The sequence below is a fragment of the Anas platyrhynchos genome, chromosome 5, assembly GCF_047663525.1.
Source record: "Anas platyrhynchos isolate ZD024472 breed Pekin duck chromosome 5, IASCAAS_PekinDuck_T2T, whole genome shotgun sequence".
Taxonomy (NCBI): domain Eukaryota; kingdom Metazoa; phylum Chordata; class Aves; order Anseriformes; family Anatidae; genus Anas; species Anas platyrhynchos.
The window spans coordinates 10,153,256-10,169,506 of NC_092591.1; the positions used below are offsets into that span (position 1 = coordinate 10,153,256).

Here is a 16,251-nt window from a genome sequence, read left to right on the forward strand (position 1 = left end):
ATTTTTAATACAAAAGGCATGCTCACTTGCAGAGATAGCAACTGGCAGTGCAGAAAATCACCCAGATACAAAGGTTTTTAGTGAGAGAAGAACTCAAGAAAACACACGAACCTGTAAACCTTAAAATAACTTTGGCCCATGACTAGACAGCATAACAGCAGTAGCTGTACTACACTCAAATGCTTTTGTTTGCTTATGGAATGAATGACTAGAACTAAATGCATTAACGAGAATTTCAGGCCCACTCAGAATTACATCCTCTGTGGGCAGTTACTCAGCAGTGTGGCCAGTTCTGGTGCTCAGCTCCAACTGCAGCAGTACCAGCTACCGGTAACACTTGTAGCAAGTGAAGAAACCTTCAGAGAAGGAATTTAGAGGAGAACAAATGAAGAAAGGGAAATGTAAGATGTCTGAAAGAAAACAACGAGGAGACCTAGAAGGAATGTCAAGAGGGGGACAGGAATAAAAAATAAATAAATAAATAAAAATAAATAAATAAATAAAGCAAAGAAAAACGATACAAATAACATGATTCCAGAAAAGTAATTTCAGGCTCAGGGCATCTCTGCCCTGACCACTATGTAAGAAGAGCTAAGATCACAAATCCGTCCTGTGATGGGTACGACACAACTTTTCCTGTTATAACCGTGCATTTTTAGTAACTCCTTGTAATTTTCTTTTCTGTATTTCTTCTTCAGTGTCACAGACAGATGCTGAGTAAGAAAAAAGAATTACAGGGAAAAAGTTCATAAGGGTTACAAGGATTTGTACATACATATTCGGAGACACTGAATACTGGATAGAGGCTCAATTTTAATGAGCACATTGATAGGAAAAGAGGACAGGTTTGTATCAGTTTAATTTTTGCAAATAAAAATAAAACCCATTATGGTACATGTACATTATTAACATTTTTCTCAGTGCCTGAAGACAACCTAAATCATGCAATTCACTGAAGTATCTCTGTAATTAACTGACTCTAATCTTGGGAGTTTTGTACACTGGGGGTTAACACTCAAATGAACTTTCCAAATTCATATTTCCGCAGGAACCAGGAGGTCAGCAGAATTGCTGAAGGAAATCCTATTAAAATTAAAAGTGTTTGGAAAAGAAGATGGTAAACACATCCTGAATATGCTGATAAAATACAAAGAATTTAATAAATAAATATGTGCACATGGAATTTGGAAAAGCCCTGGAAATGGGTGGCATAAGGTCACAGGCCCACCCACCCAGCACAACAATGGGCGTAATTTAAACCAACACTGGCAAGGATGGAAGAAAGATTCATAGCAATCAAGGATTTTTTTATTTTTTTTTTTTTTAAGTCTATCTGTCAACCTGCAGTGGAAGTCAGGGAAAAGAAAGGCTATAAAAGCAAATACTTGCAAGCTAGAATTCACTTTCTCCAGCCATGTAAGGGCAAATCACGTAAATGGATGCTCATACAAGTCATACCACTGTTTTATGCATGCATAAAGAATGTTAGGGGAGACAAACTGAAAAAGGGTATATTTCTCAAAAAAATAATTTGCAGTCAGAGAGAGGGGAAAAAATAGTAATATGAAGGACAATGGCTACGACTAAACTCCATATAGTTTTAGAAACGGCTGATGAGGAGAATGACACACCAGAGAATGACAGATCCACATAGCACACTCAAATCCTACTAATCTGTGGGAGTCCTGAGCCAAAACTCTAGACCTTGACATTTTTGACCCTTTTTAAAGTCAAATATACATGCGCCTTTAACAATTCTGAACTAAACACTGACACTTCTCAGAAACTGAGGAACACACATCCTGGACAATACAAGCCCTTCTGCCTCTTAGAGGCCATTGCTATTGTTTACCCCATTTCACACCTAGAGGTTTCCAAGGGGAGACCTTCTGCCCCATCCCCATGTGACGGTTGCTGTTCCCATGCTGCGACCTCCTCCAGGAGCACTGGATACCCCTCTTCATGCAGACTGGGGACTTCCAGACCTCCCCCCACATATTGAACCAGCTGGAGCTGAAGAGAGCAGGATGAGGGAGTGACAGCAGGACTGCTTAAGATAGTGCAAAACATCAAGGATATGTCAGTGTCAAAAAGCAGGTTTGGGAAAAGTAAAAGACAGACCAAAAAGCCGTGAAAACCAAATTTCAAGGCAACTCTCTGACAGCAAGACATGAATGTGAGACTGATGGCCAGAGGCAAGCTAGCACTTTTTTTTTCTAATACAGCCCTTATATTTTGGATATGCTGAATTGAATGGAGCTACAGTAAAGCCACGCGTCAATGAACACAAAACTCCTCAAAGACCAGTGAGGCAAGCGTCATCTCAGAAGAAATCACATCCAAGACTGAATTTTTAGAGAAAAGAGCCAGTGATAAAAGAGAGAATGACACAATCCTACACAATTTTAGACAGAAACAGCCAAGAGACTAAGACAGTCAGGTTCGCATTGATTATTGCCCTGTAATCAAGAGAGATGGAAGGGCTATCAACACTGACACCAGAGAAAGGGGAAGGACTATATCACACTTGAAACAAAGAACCAGATGATGTGGATTCTGTTCCTAAGACTGTCACAGACCTCTACTATATGTTTTAAAGGATTAATACAAAAACTACTGCATACATCAAAAAGTTCATCATTTGTCGTTCATTGGAGCAAATACTCTACACAGTTTAATTTGGGGCAGACACGTAGACAAAAAAGACCACTTACTCATTAAGTAATGACTAGATTCCATGGCATTTTGAACACTGAGGAAATTAAGACCCTGACCCAGCCAAATACGTTAGCACAGGCATAACTGTAACATATGGTACATCCTTAGAAATGAATGGATGTGTAGTGCTCATGTGTTTATAGTGATGCTTTGTTAGCATTCAATGCTTATGCAGTCGTCAAGTTTCAAATTAAACAGAATGAAAAGGAAAAAACAGAAGGAATGTATTAAAAAGCATGTAAAATTTTAAAATACATGAGCTCAAGCTTTTTTTCCCCAAAAAGTAAGCTCAGACTTTGTCTGTATTTTGGGAAAGCGCCGGCACTATAGGGGAGTCCATTCCATAAATGCTGGTCATATTCTACATTACAGGAGTATCATAATCCCTAAATGAACAAGCAATTTGGTCTTTAGCAATAAATGTCACCATATCAAATTTGAATAGACACTAAATATTCCCTTGAAACACACATTTTTGACAGGCAACGTGTAGCCAGGAAGTTAATTTTGTCCAATGTTCACAAAATGGCGTATAACAGCAGGTTAATTACATAACTATGCTTAGACATCCACCATCCTGAATTAAGAATTCTCAGCAAGAAATTACAAAGAATTCATATTCAGTTGAACGCCATTTTCCAATGAAATCACTTGTTTTTCAACTACAATGTAAATCAAATTACAAAAGTCCTAGTTCAGAGCCAATATTTTTCATGGATTTAATTGTAACTGACAGATATATAACCCTTGCTAAATTGGTTTACTGTGGGTAGTTCTTACAAGCCTTTCATATACTGCCACTACCAGTGGATGGCAAATTTATATGCAAAATTGCTACGCTAGCATAGACCATTTAGCTCCCCTGGGAGAGCCAAAAAAAAAATCACTTCTATATTGTACTCTATTAAAGAAGAATTGATTCTCCACTCCCAGGAGACATGAAGAAAAGTATTTTATTTTTAAAACGTGAAAACAAAATAGAAGAAATTGTTTATTTTAATCTGATCTTTCACATTTTTTTGTTTAAGTAGTTCAATGAATTTCAGCAGGAAGGTATGCACCTTGTCCTACACAGATCTATATACATGGATTGCAGAGTACATAGTATGATACGTGATTTATATCAGATATAACACTCTAGTCATTAGGAAACAAGCAGCAATAAAGATGACAAAATTAAGTACCTATTTGTTATCCATCATCAAACCATTCTAAGAACCAGTGAATGGGACATATAGCACACTTAAGAAAACTCTACATGATCAGTAAATCATATTAGCAGTACCTTAGCTCTGGCTTGGTAAAGCATAAATGAAACTAAATGTCTAAAACACACAAATGGAGACCAATATGTATATACCTGTCCAAGAAACACGTCTGACAACTCAGGTTCTCTTTAAATGCTCCACTTCAATTGTCTCACATAGGAGGCTTCTGTCATTCTAACAAAAAAAATTGACAGGATCCTTGAAAGAGACAAGCACTTAAAGCTGCTGTTGTAAGTGATGCAGTATTATAAAGAATGAGCTGAATAGAACTGCAGAAAAAACATTTTGCATGAAAAAGGCTTCCTACCATGCTAAAGAAAAATAGCAAATTAGAATGCTACACAGCAGCCACTGTAAAAAGGATGTCTTTTTTAATACCACAATATGATAAATTATCTTAAGTAGCACATTAATGTCAGAAATTGAGCATAATCTAACTTCTTTCCAGTGACAATATTAAATGGCTTTCAGACGTCTTTCCTACTATTCTGACATTAAATTTAATAACACCCAGAGAGACCACAAAAATGATTCAGTTACAAGAATCATACTGTACTGGATCATTGCCTTTTAAGTAGGATTCAGCTAAATGATTTGGACTCTGATGTTTTTGGCACATTCAAGACAAAGGTATGAAATTTGCTATGTAACATTTATTAGTAGTGAGCATAATTCCTCTCAGTATTCAGTTTGTATTGGTAGTAGGATTTTTGTACATGTGTGACGGTTTGATTAAGGTTGATCATACAAAACACGGGTGCCAGAAAGACCCACAGTTCCAAACTTTATTTATTTTAAACTTTTTTCTGCTTGGTGTTCCTGAATGCAGAAAAATCCTTCAAGTACCTGGAAGAGTACATAGTCTTTTGCACTCTTAGTAAAGAGAACTATGCAAAAGGTTAATTAAAGATTCGAATCGCTAGACAAATCCGTACACTCCTGATTAAATTATGATAAGGGAAAAAATGGTATTTATGAAATGTAAAAGAAATTAATAAGACATTTACTACTCACGTTCCAAAGACAGTACTTGAAACAATGAGAAATTAAAAATTGCAAAAGATACACATAGGATGTCTGCTGTAGTAAATCACTAACAACAAAAATTAATAGCAGTATTTCATCACGGCAGAAACGTATGATATGCATGGAGATGATGGTAGATAATGAACAACTCTAGACCTTGGGCTCATATCAATAATTGTGTTCAAGTGGAAGTTCTGGCCATCACAGTCTTTTCACATTCCTGCCTCCTCCAGCAGTTCTGACAATACATAGTTACTGCCTGCTATAGTCATATAGCAAGAAAAAGCAAGAATTCAAATCACTTCCTTCCCCTGAACACCCACTGAGCTCACAAGTTAAGACAGGGTCCCACAAACAGTGACAGGACCTGTCAGCCAGACTGAATCCAAATTACAACAGAAACCACCAAGGTAGTCCTGATGCTGCCTATGCTCAGTACAGTGACTTCCTTAGATTCGACTGTCCTCTACTTTGGATCAGAATAGCTTTTCTTCATGTGTTTAACTCCGAAACCAATGACAAGGACTTAATGTATGGGAAAGTTCTCCACTGAACCTGTGTTTTGGCCATAAAGAAGTTTCTTTATCAGGATAAGCAAATAGTAATGGTAGGGCAGATTTTAAAGTGCACATCAAATAAGGAACTTAAAATTCCAGATACAGATGATGATGTTTGGTGAAGTTTTTTTGTTTGTTTGTTTTGTTTTTGTTTTTCAAAAAAAAAAAAGTTTAGGTCCAGGCCTATAATGGCAGCAAAGCTGCTCCTGCCTGCAGGGGAAGAGCTCTCCTCTGAGAAGGTTCTCTAGAGATATTACCATGGGAGAGGAGTGGAAGTCTTCAAGTTTCTTCAGTGTTTACCATCCTTTATTAAACTTCTTGAGATTTATTATGGTAAGGAAGAAAGCCAGTAAAGGTAAACACAATCAGTGACTTATTGAAATGATATGGGCATGAAGAGGAACACATCTATGTATCACGTACTGTTAAGAGACCCTTTACAACTAAAGATGCTTATTCTTCTTGCCTCCTGGACACTCAGTAAAGCATTTCTTCAGAAGCTGAGACTCACAGTAACAAACATAATTCCGTAGCTTCCATGATGGCTGGTAAAATGGGTTACTGTCATGCCTGATTTCCTCACAACTTACCATTTGTGCACGCGGAGTTAGAGCTGCTTTTCCTTCTGCTAATTAGCATTAAACTTCATCTGCCTCTTTATCATCTCAATAATTCCAGTACCATGAGATGACTTTTTACAAGTCTTCAGAGTCAGATTTAGCTTTGACTAGTGTGAATAGGTAGCTACACCACCTCACTCAAATCATTTAGGAAGACACCAAACAGCATGGATCTTCGTATGACACAGCTAACTTTGCTCCAGTGTGGAATCCGACCTTTTGTTTCCTACTAGTTAATAACATGACAGCTTAAGATTTTCTAAGAAATCTAGGTCAGGGCACTTGTCAAAAGCTTCTTCAAAACCCAAATACACTCAATCAACCAGACCACCCTTATTCAAATGCTCACTGTCTCTTCTACAGAACTCTAGCATATGTGTTCTGGCTACAAATGCTCCCCAGACTGATCCCTAATTTATCACATTAATCCCTACCTGCTAATTTTGATCCTTATTATTGCTTCAACCACTTTGCCTGGGTGCCCAGCCTGAAAGTCAGGGTTACTGGGTTATGCTTCCAGATTCCCTCTCGAGCCTTTTTTTTCCATTTTGGCCCTGAAGTGACATCACGTTTTCCACACACTGTTTCTGTGCCTCTTAAAATGTGTTGAATACCAGCTAAAAGACAACCTTGAGCACCAGTGGTGAGGGGTAGTTAAAAATGACCACGGCCATGGATATATAGAAAGCCAATCATATTGGACATTATAAATATTTCAGCATGGACTCATGCATGCACTTAGATCTACAAAAGAAATGGGACTACCTAGAGTGTGTTGTAACAGCAGAAGTCAGTCTTTGTAGGATCTTGGCCTTACTCATTAGTTCCCTCTTAATATAAATAGCATTTCCACACAGTTGACATATCATTCACCACTTCAACTTGTCATGAAGGAAACTACACTACCCCCACTGAAGTATCACTGACATTTCATGGGTTTCTAGTTTGTTTCCATTTTTGATCCTCATGTCACTTATACTTTTCTCCTTAAATTTTGTCTCCTCCCTTTACAATAAAAAAGGTGCATTTCTCTATGGTATCTTGTCCTGTTGCAAAAGAAGCTACAAAAAGGCCATTAAAACTTGTCAAGCCATCTGTACTCAGGGAAATCAGCCCCTCAAAGAATAAGGACTGGTCTTCAGTGTGTCATTCTCAGGTCAGTAGGACGAAGTTGTGCAGCCCATCAGTATGGCTACATTATCACTATACAGCAGATACCAGCAAGGAACCAGGCTTCCACATCAAAAACATGAAAGACAAAACAGCAGAAAGCTGGGAGGTGAAGAAGGAAAACACTGCCTCACCAGCTGTTTGACCCACTGTAACCACACATTAATAACAGGGACAGGCACACTGCTGATCTGGGAACAATCACACAAACCAAGGAAAGAGCCAGACACAGCCACAGATGCTGCAGTAGGAAAAATTGACTCCAGAATCCAGCACTGCTTCTATCCCCTATGTGTATCTTGTACTTACAACTGGACAGGCTACTCTACCAACGGCACTGGGAGTCACGTCACTTGACAGGGATCGAGTGCACCCTCAGCAAGTTTGCAGATGACACCAAGCTGAGCGATGCAGTCGATACACCAGAAGGACAGGATGCCATCCAAAGGGATCTGGACAAGCTAGATAACTGGGCCCATGTAAACCTAATGAGGTTCAACAAGTCCGAGTGCAAGGTGCTGCACCTGGGCTGGGGCAATCCTGGACATGAGCACAGACTGGGAGAACTCATTAAGAGCAGCCCTGCAGAGAAAGGCTTGGGGGTTTTGGTGGACAATAGGCTCAACATGAGCAAGCAGTGCATGCTTGCAGCCCAGAAGGCCAACTGCATCCTGGGCTGTATCAACAGAGGGGTGGAGAACCTCCCCTATGAAGACAGGCTGAGAGAGCTGGAGACCTTATAGCAGCCTTTCAGTACTTAAAGGGAGCTTATAAAAAAGAGAGTGGGTTTTTACGTGAGCAGACAGTGATATAACAAATGGGAATGGTTTTAAACTAAAAGAAGGAAGATATAAATTAGACGTTAGGAAGAAAGTCTTCAGAGGATGGTGAGGCACTGGCACAGGCTGCCCAGAGAAGCTGTGGATCCCCCAGGGCAGGGAAGGTGGAACTGGATGATTTTCAAAGTCCCTTGTAACCAAAGCTGTTCTACAAATCATTGAAAAATATAAGGAAAAAGAAAACCAAAAGGAGTGTAAAGTGAAAAGCTGTTAGAAGAGGAGGGACCAAAAAGTAACATTTAAAAAAAAAAAAAAAGCTACATCGTTGGAGTTATTTTATGGGTAAACACTGTAATTTATCAAGTTGCAAAAGATAAATGGGTAAAGACAGATGTTTAAGAGGTATTGCACATTTTAAACTATGGGTTAGAGGGGTTAGAGAAGATGCCTTATTACCTTATATTTTGAGGAGCATTACAACTAGCAGACCCTGTCACCACTGCATGCTCTAAATCTTAACTCAAGAACCAAAGGGCTGATGCTATTAGCAGAGAGCTCTTATCTCCAGCACAGCACTTCACAGCACTGTGCAGGGGTTTTCCAAATGGTGGCCAACAAGTATGTGCTGAGAAGTCCACAGCTAGAACTCTGGGCCCAAAACAAACAGCACCTTCAATAATGATTTCAGCTTACACAGCAAAGACATCTGAGGGTCAGACAACTGCCTGTTGATCCATAAAAGTCACCCACACTGCCAGCACACCATATGTGGACATATATAGATATATATATCCCATAACGAAGGAGAAGATCACACAATTGAGCAGGTGGGCATATCCCTGGTCTGTGGGTTGGCACAAGTTCCTGACCTGCTCCTCTGCATTCTGATGGAGCTTTTCCCTTTGAAAGCCCTCTTCTGTGCTCACTGATGAAAAAGGTAGGTAGACCACACAACCCAAGGCATATAATCTCCTTCCATCTGGGATTATTCACTTGATCTTCACTAGACTTTTTTGATCTGTTTGAAGACACCAGATAAACCTGAGTTTTCTACGTGGCACGAGTCATGGTAATAAACTCCACTGACCACCCTCGAAGCATAGGAAAAAAGCTGAAGTCCCTTGTTTACACATAGCTGTAGGCACATGAGTGTGATGAAGTACAGAGACAGTTCTGTGACCTGCCAACACAGGGAGATATTAGCAAGCTTTAAAGGTCTTCCTAAGCCAAAGAGTTTAGGAAGCCTCAGAAATGCACTGCTCCGTCATTCCTCATGCCATAGGTAATTGCTAAACCCTGGGGAAAAGAGGCAGGCACAAGTGGGCTCTGCCAAAATATACACACAGAAAGGATGTTCCCTTAGCAAACTCTTCTTCCACTTGAAAACCTGTACATTACTGTCACGTTTACTGCATTCCACCATTTAATACTGTACCCTTTTTTCTAACACACTTTTAAACACAGGAGCAGAAAATACATTTGCATCAGTACTTCTACCTGCTTAAAGATACCATCAATTACAGCTTTGTTTTCTATTTATCACAAACTCATTGGCTTAAGAGAATACGAAGTATTCTCTGGGAGCAACAGTGTCAGTTGCAAGTGTTTAGGCTGATGATCTCTATGTTAATGCTGATTTATATGGTTAGCCAAGGTGCATATTTTAGCTTTCCTGTGCACATTAGGTACTTCAATTCTATCTTCAAATGCTAATCTCTTGTAACCTATGTAAATAAGTATTCAGACTCTGTCATGTGGGTGATTAAACAGTTATAAATATGAATAAAGATCTAAGTAATTAGGTTGTATTTTAATTAATCTTAAATAAAATTAGCACAAATGTTACAGTTTGAAAGGTGCTGGATTTCCCAAGCTGGAGAGACATCTATTTCTCTCCTGTTACTTGATTTCTACAGAATTACTTCTGGTTTACACTGACATGTGAAGCAGAGGGAAACCAAGCACCCTTGGCTATCTCCTTAATCCAAAGCAAACAGACGGCACCAGCAGCTGAGCCTTGCCAGTAACAGAGACTACTGACAAAGGTGACACCTGTATGCACATTGGTTTTGGACCAATGAAGTCAAATAAATTCTGTCTCTAACTTTAACATAGGAAAGGACAAAACAACCTTTGTTGATATTGTTTTCAGTGATGTTAACTAGCTTCAATGAAGCTAACATGTATGCACTGAATCTGCTCTGAGACTGCAAACATTTTCCAAAGTCAACAAATTACAGCTCTCAGGCACATTCAGAGAGATATGCCTTTCTCTATACCCCAAGACCATTCTCTTGAGCTTAGCCAACACTGTTCTAGACTGAAATCTTCCAGACCCATTAAAATTACTCTATAAACCTATTAAAAAAAATGAAATCCAAAATTACCTTTCCAATGCCAGGGTTGTCCTTGATTTTGGACACAGCTCTCAGAAGGCATGGTGGTGCTGGGGGAGGACAGAGCTGCAGGATGCCACTAAAGTTAGTAGCATAAATAGAGAAGTCGTGTGTGTGTGGCAGGGGTGGATGGTATTTCTTTCTCTTCGAAGACAGGTTAAGCTTCTGTGCTGCTCTGTATAAAAGTAATAGCAAGAAAGGACAATGTTACTAGGTGTTAATGGCAATCTGGACCAGACAAACAGATGTTCATTGGCATCATTGCCTTTTTAACAAATCAAGTCATTGTGTTCTAACCTGATTTCATAAGAAAAAACATCAGGAGACTAATAGAAGTAAATGTGGGTTGAAAAACACAGGCAAATTATTCAGTTAATTTTTCCCTCAACAGAGGTTCAATTATAATCTAACTTTCCCCTCTTCCCCCCAACAGCTTAACAGCTGAATCCTAAAATACTAAAATCTCACTGACATCATAAAAAGCTGAAATAATCCCCTTGTCACTGGCAGGACTGCATGGATCTTACTGGTGATAACATTACAAAAGTGATGCTTTGTACGCTACAAGTTACTCAAGACACAGAATGACACTCCAAGTCAGCTGAGCCTCAGATCCTATCTTGTTGGCTGCACTGAAAATCCTTAGATAACAGAGAATTTCGTTCAAGACACATTGGTTTTTCCTCCTCAATTCCATTCTTCCACATTAAAAGGGAAAGCTATTACAGAGACAAGCTTTAATGTTCTAAATGATAATGATCCTGCGTTTGAAATGCAGAATTTCAAAACATAAAAGATGAAGAAGAAGGAAAAATTAAAACATGCAATTAAAATTGTAACGTTATTCCATATGATTAAGAATCGAAACAAAACCATTTTTTATTGCTGTTCCCCACCAGCAACACCAAAAATAGCAAGAAACAAAATCAAAACCTGGACTCTGCATCAAAACCTGCATGGGACAAAACACCCTGCAGAGTTGCATGGAACAGATATTTGTTTTAGTGACACTCACTGGGATACTGAGGATGGCAGTAATGGAGAAATCTCAGCTCTGTCAAAGCCAAGGAGAGTTTTGTAACCTGAATGTATGTGACTTGACCCTGAGACTGACAGTAGATAGACCACCCTCAGACATATATCATAAAAGAATCCAACATGCTATCTTACAGCATTACTTTGAATGACTGTTAAGTCAGCAAAAATGCAAAGTGTTACACTACTGGTACCTGTGGGTGACCTGAGACCATGCCACTGATGCCAACAGGTCTTCAGTGGGGGCAAAGCACTGCTCTATCCCATGCTTGCAATATAAAAGCCTTTGCCTTTTTAGAAGTATATCAGTTTAGAAGTATATGACCACAAGAGTCTCTTTATACAATGGCTACTTCGTATTTTCATCATGCCTTTCAGCCCAGGATCTCGAAGTACTTTTCAGTGATAATGAACTGGCATCAGTATCTGTGAAGTATTATAATCAAAGACAAATGAAAAAAACTAAGGCAGCACTTTGCTGTCACCCCCAATTCAGAGTAAGTCTAGACCCCTAACCTTGCCAGAATGCAGTGATGATGCAGCCTCAGGCTGCCTCAGTTTAGTAAACCGATCAGAGAAGGAAACTCTTCCTTTCCTTATATTTATGGTAGGTCAGAAGCAAAAAGGAGCACAGAGCAGGAGGGCACAGTTGCTTCCAGCAGCACGACTTGCTTCAAGTGAGTTACAGTACAAAGAACTGGTTGTGTCCAAGGAACAAAATTACTCGCTTGGGTCAGGATTACACAGCTAAGTACAAGGGGCAGGAGTCAGAGTACAGATCTGCAGAATTCCCAGCCCGAAGCTCTATGTTCCCCGACCTGTGTGTTAAACTCCTTTTTCCTTCAGCAACATCAGGAGTTGTGGACCCCCTGTGCACTTCCTTCCCCCTCTTCAAACACTGCAATATTTAGAAGAGGACAAAGACTTGTGTGATGAAAAGATGAGGCTCTACTTCCAAACTCAGAGCCAAAAGCCACTACCTTGTGAGGGACAATTTGGACTCCTGCCTCTGAGGAAAGAAACAGCTTTTGACTCCTTCTGCATCCTGAAACCAGCAGGAACTGTATCCTATGGTGAAGCAAAATACTGCAAGCATGAATTTACACAAAACCTCAGGCTTTCAATGGCAATGAGAACTGATTTAACTGCCTAAACCCCCAAGCCCCTTGCTAATACCTCTTTCAGTATGAAAACATATGCCTGAAACAGGACACCAGGCAAACAGTTGCACAACTTCACTAGGGTTGCAGCTGCACATTAAAACCGTAATGCCTCCTAAATATGCAGCTTTATTGTGCAGAAAAGTGTCTCTAACTGTTGGTACTCTCATTGTGGAACTCAAGACAGTCATTACTTTCTCTCTCCAAGTACCAATTAACAATTGTGGTTATTATTTAATCATCTTGTTGATTAATATGAAAGGTAACGTTTATTTCCTTGTTTACATGCTATGATCCCTTGTTGAAATGATAAAAACTCCTCAAGAGAATGCCTTCAAAGTGCAATCAAGATATATATTAAATCCTGATGAAATAATTATTCCTTCAATAGATCTGGCTGAAGGAGTTCCTCTGGGAAACATGTAAAAGAGAATGGGATACAAAGAACAAATTTACTCGGGATTTGTTTATTCAAGCACCTAACTAAGCGCTAACCATCAGTAAGCAAATGCACCCAAAAAGGACAAGCTAAGCAAAACATATAAATAAACAGAAAAGTCAGACTTATTAAAGTATAACGTCTCTCAAAATAGCTCAGTAACACAGCTTTGGACCATTTTAAGATGACACCAAATCCACTACTAGTTATCTTAACTTTCCCACCAAGGCAGACCACCTTTCAAACTGCTTTACTTCCATCAGGATTCACATGCTTTCTACAACCTCCACTGTTCAAAGGACAGTGCCACATGCTAGCTAAAGCAATCAACTGCTATTGTGCTGATAAATCCTCTTCCTATGAGTCTGGAGTGCCACGATGTACTGAGGAATTTGGCAAAGGGAGTGCAGATGTCCATGTGGGATAACAGGAAACCAAAAAAGCAGAGGAACTGAAGTAGATGTTGTAGAAAATAATTGCTGCTTTGACAGGCAACAGGCCAACAGCACTAATAACAATGTATGCAGTTCATATTTAAAAAGCATCTCTTCTCAAGTAGCGGTGCGCAAAGCTTAATTATAAGCTCTCCTTGTTTGAATGCAACAATCACTTTACCTGACATCAAAACGGGATTGTTTCTCATCACAGACATCGTGCACCAGCAGTACCAAACAGCCTGTTGGGTTTGTTTGTTCCCTAAAATGGGTAAGTTAAGGAGCCAGTGGAAGAATAGAGCAACTGGTGCAAAAGAAAATATAACTATCAAACTCTAGACTGTGAATATGAACATAAATAGCTGTCATCTCCAGTTCCTATAAACATCACAGTCAGTTCTTTAACTGTTACAAAAGCCAGTTGGGCAGAAGCCTTCCTATGCTGTGCTTGGGCTCCTGGACTGGTCCAGGCAAACAGAACCACAGAAGGGTTCATCAATCCTTATGCACTCCTTGCAGCGCCAGCAATATACTTGGTGGTATCCCAGCCAAGTACTCATTAGGCCAAAATACAGGCCAGGCTGGTTTGGACATGGGCCCAACCAAATGAAACAAAATCCAACTGTATAAAACTCCTTACTTCAGTAAAAATCATGAGAATACGTACTTAAAGGGAGCCACTGCGGAGACACTCCAGAGTGCTGGGTTTCCTACAGTCCTTTTCCAACAACCCATTATTGAATTTACACCTGAGTTTCCAATCCTTTTTTTCTCCAGCATTCCTTTCCTCAGGTGGAATTTGTCCCATGACAATAGGCAAAGCCAAGCTCTCATAATCTGGGCCCTTTTTGTCTAGCACCAGAAGGGCACAGTCTGGGATTCTACCAGACCACTTTCTGTAGGTGCTGTGCCTCTTTGCATCTCTTCCTCAAATTTAGTCTCTCACATGAGGCCTTAAAATCCACCTTTCTCTCCATGGTGGACTGTCTGACCTCCTGCAATATCAATTTCTTTTTGCCCATGGGGAAAATTATGACCACTAGAGAACAGGATGCAGAACTTCAGTGTTACAGTAAACTGTTCTTCACAAATGCACACTTTCCACCTACCTTGGGTTTTACCCATTCAACCTCCTAGCTCACTTCCATGAAGCATTCTTGAAAAGAAAACTAAGCCTTTCTTTCTTATGCCCCCTTCCAATTAAAGCTTCAGAGACACCCACGTATATTATTTTTACTTCTAGCTGTGAGATCTACTGTTTACATTTTGCTTAACTCTTTCCATCTCTAATAGAAGATGTCTTTTAAGATGCTCTGGAGAGTTCTCTTCTCATAGCTAGGTGTCATGGTAGAAAATAAAACTAATATATGGCACATGTAGGAGCACTCAAATAGCAAATGCAAGGGACAGTCTGTAACCTGTTCTTTAGCCCAACACAATTTACAGATTCCTAGATTTTTTACCATGCATGGATGAGACCAGTGAGGAAAAACATGGCCAGATCAATTACATAATGCTCAGCATCTAGGGGATAAGAGTGTTCAACAACAGTAGTTACAAAGCCTGCCCATTTAAAAATATATATATATATATTTTAAATTCTGTTTGTGTAGTTAATGTGACATTTCAGATGCTCTGTTGTACAGCAAGCTGCTTCTAGCTTACATTCACTGTACACGTTCTGCACATTATAGCTGTGAAAGTAAACAGCATAATTTAAATCCCTAAAGAACAGCATTCCTTCTGGGCATAATTTCTTCATGAAGAATAAAACTTGAATTTAAACTTTTACAACGACACAAACTTACAGAATTCCACAAAGTGTTAAGCAAACATTTATTAAGCTACATAAGGAAGAATGATGCAAAATATAGTCTGAGACACATACTAGAAATGAGTCAACTGAGACAGATGCAGAGGATTTAATTGACAAGGTGGGCTTGCAGACAAACTGACACAAGTCAGAAATAGAACTGGGAGTCCTGCTTCCAATTAAGCTCCACTGACAAAATAATAAAAGAAAACTTCTGCACATTAATTTCAGCATGAGCCGTTACATATTAACATAGCTTTAGCATTATTAGCCAGCCTTATCTTTCAGAGATCACTGTCATTATTCATATTGTGAGAATGCTTAGGGGTTCGCCGAGCAGGTCAAGGCCAAAGAAATGTACAGTCCAAACCTTAAGTGGGAACTTGAGTTTACTTGAGGGTACACTCAGGAGTTTTGGTTTGACCTTGACGGATATCTCAGGACCAAAACTTACCCTGATTCTGAACCCTCCACAAAGTCTGCAAAATTCTGGGTGTAGGTTTGCACTGGGTATCAGTCTGTGCCCTACAGAAGGACTTTTCTGAACTTTCCCAGCTCCCAGCCCAACACAGCCATCACCCCTCTGTCACATAACCCAAGCCTTTCCCACTGCAAGCCATCTCCAAAAGAAGCAGTGGGAAAGTCAGTCCGTCATTGTATCTGCAGTTCCAGTTATTGTTTCCTTAATTACTCATCAATACAGACAACAAATGGACGGATGTCCTACAATACACCCTGCAGCATTCTGTCCCAAGTCTTCCGCAACTCACAGAATGAACTTGGTTGGCATTATTACTTTTATTATTCTTATTACTTTTGATTTGTGGTTCTAAAAT

At 39.5% G+C, this 16,251-nt stretch overlaps 1 protein-coding gene across 3 annotated transcripts in view; it reads right to left on the bottom strand.

Moving 5' to 3' along the window:
• KIF26A (kinesin family member 26A) overlaps window positions 1–16,251 on the bottom strand; it is a 101,261-nt gene that overhangs the window by 19,428 nt on the left and 65,582 nt on the right. For all 3 annotated transcript variants that reach the window (XM_072038239.1, XM_038179873.2, XM_038179875.2), the window contains one exon: window positions 10,526–10,709. In XM_072038239.1, coding sequence (XP_071894340.1) covers window positions 10,526–10,709 — 184 coding nt within the window. The remainder of the gene's footprint in view (window positions 1–10,525; window positions 10,710–16,251) is intronic.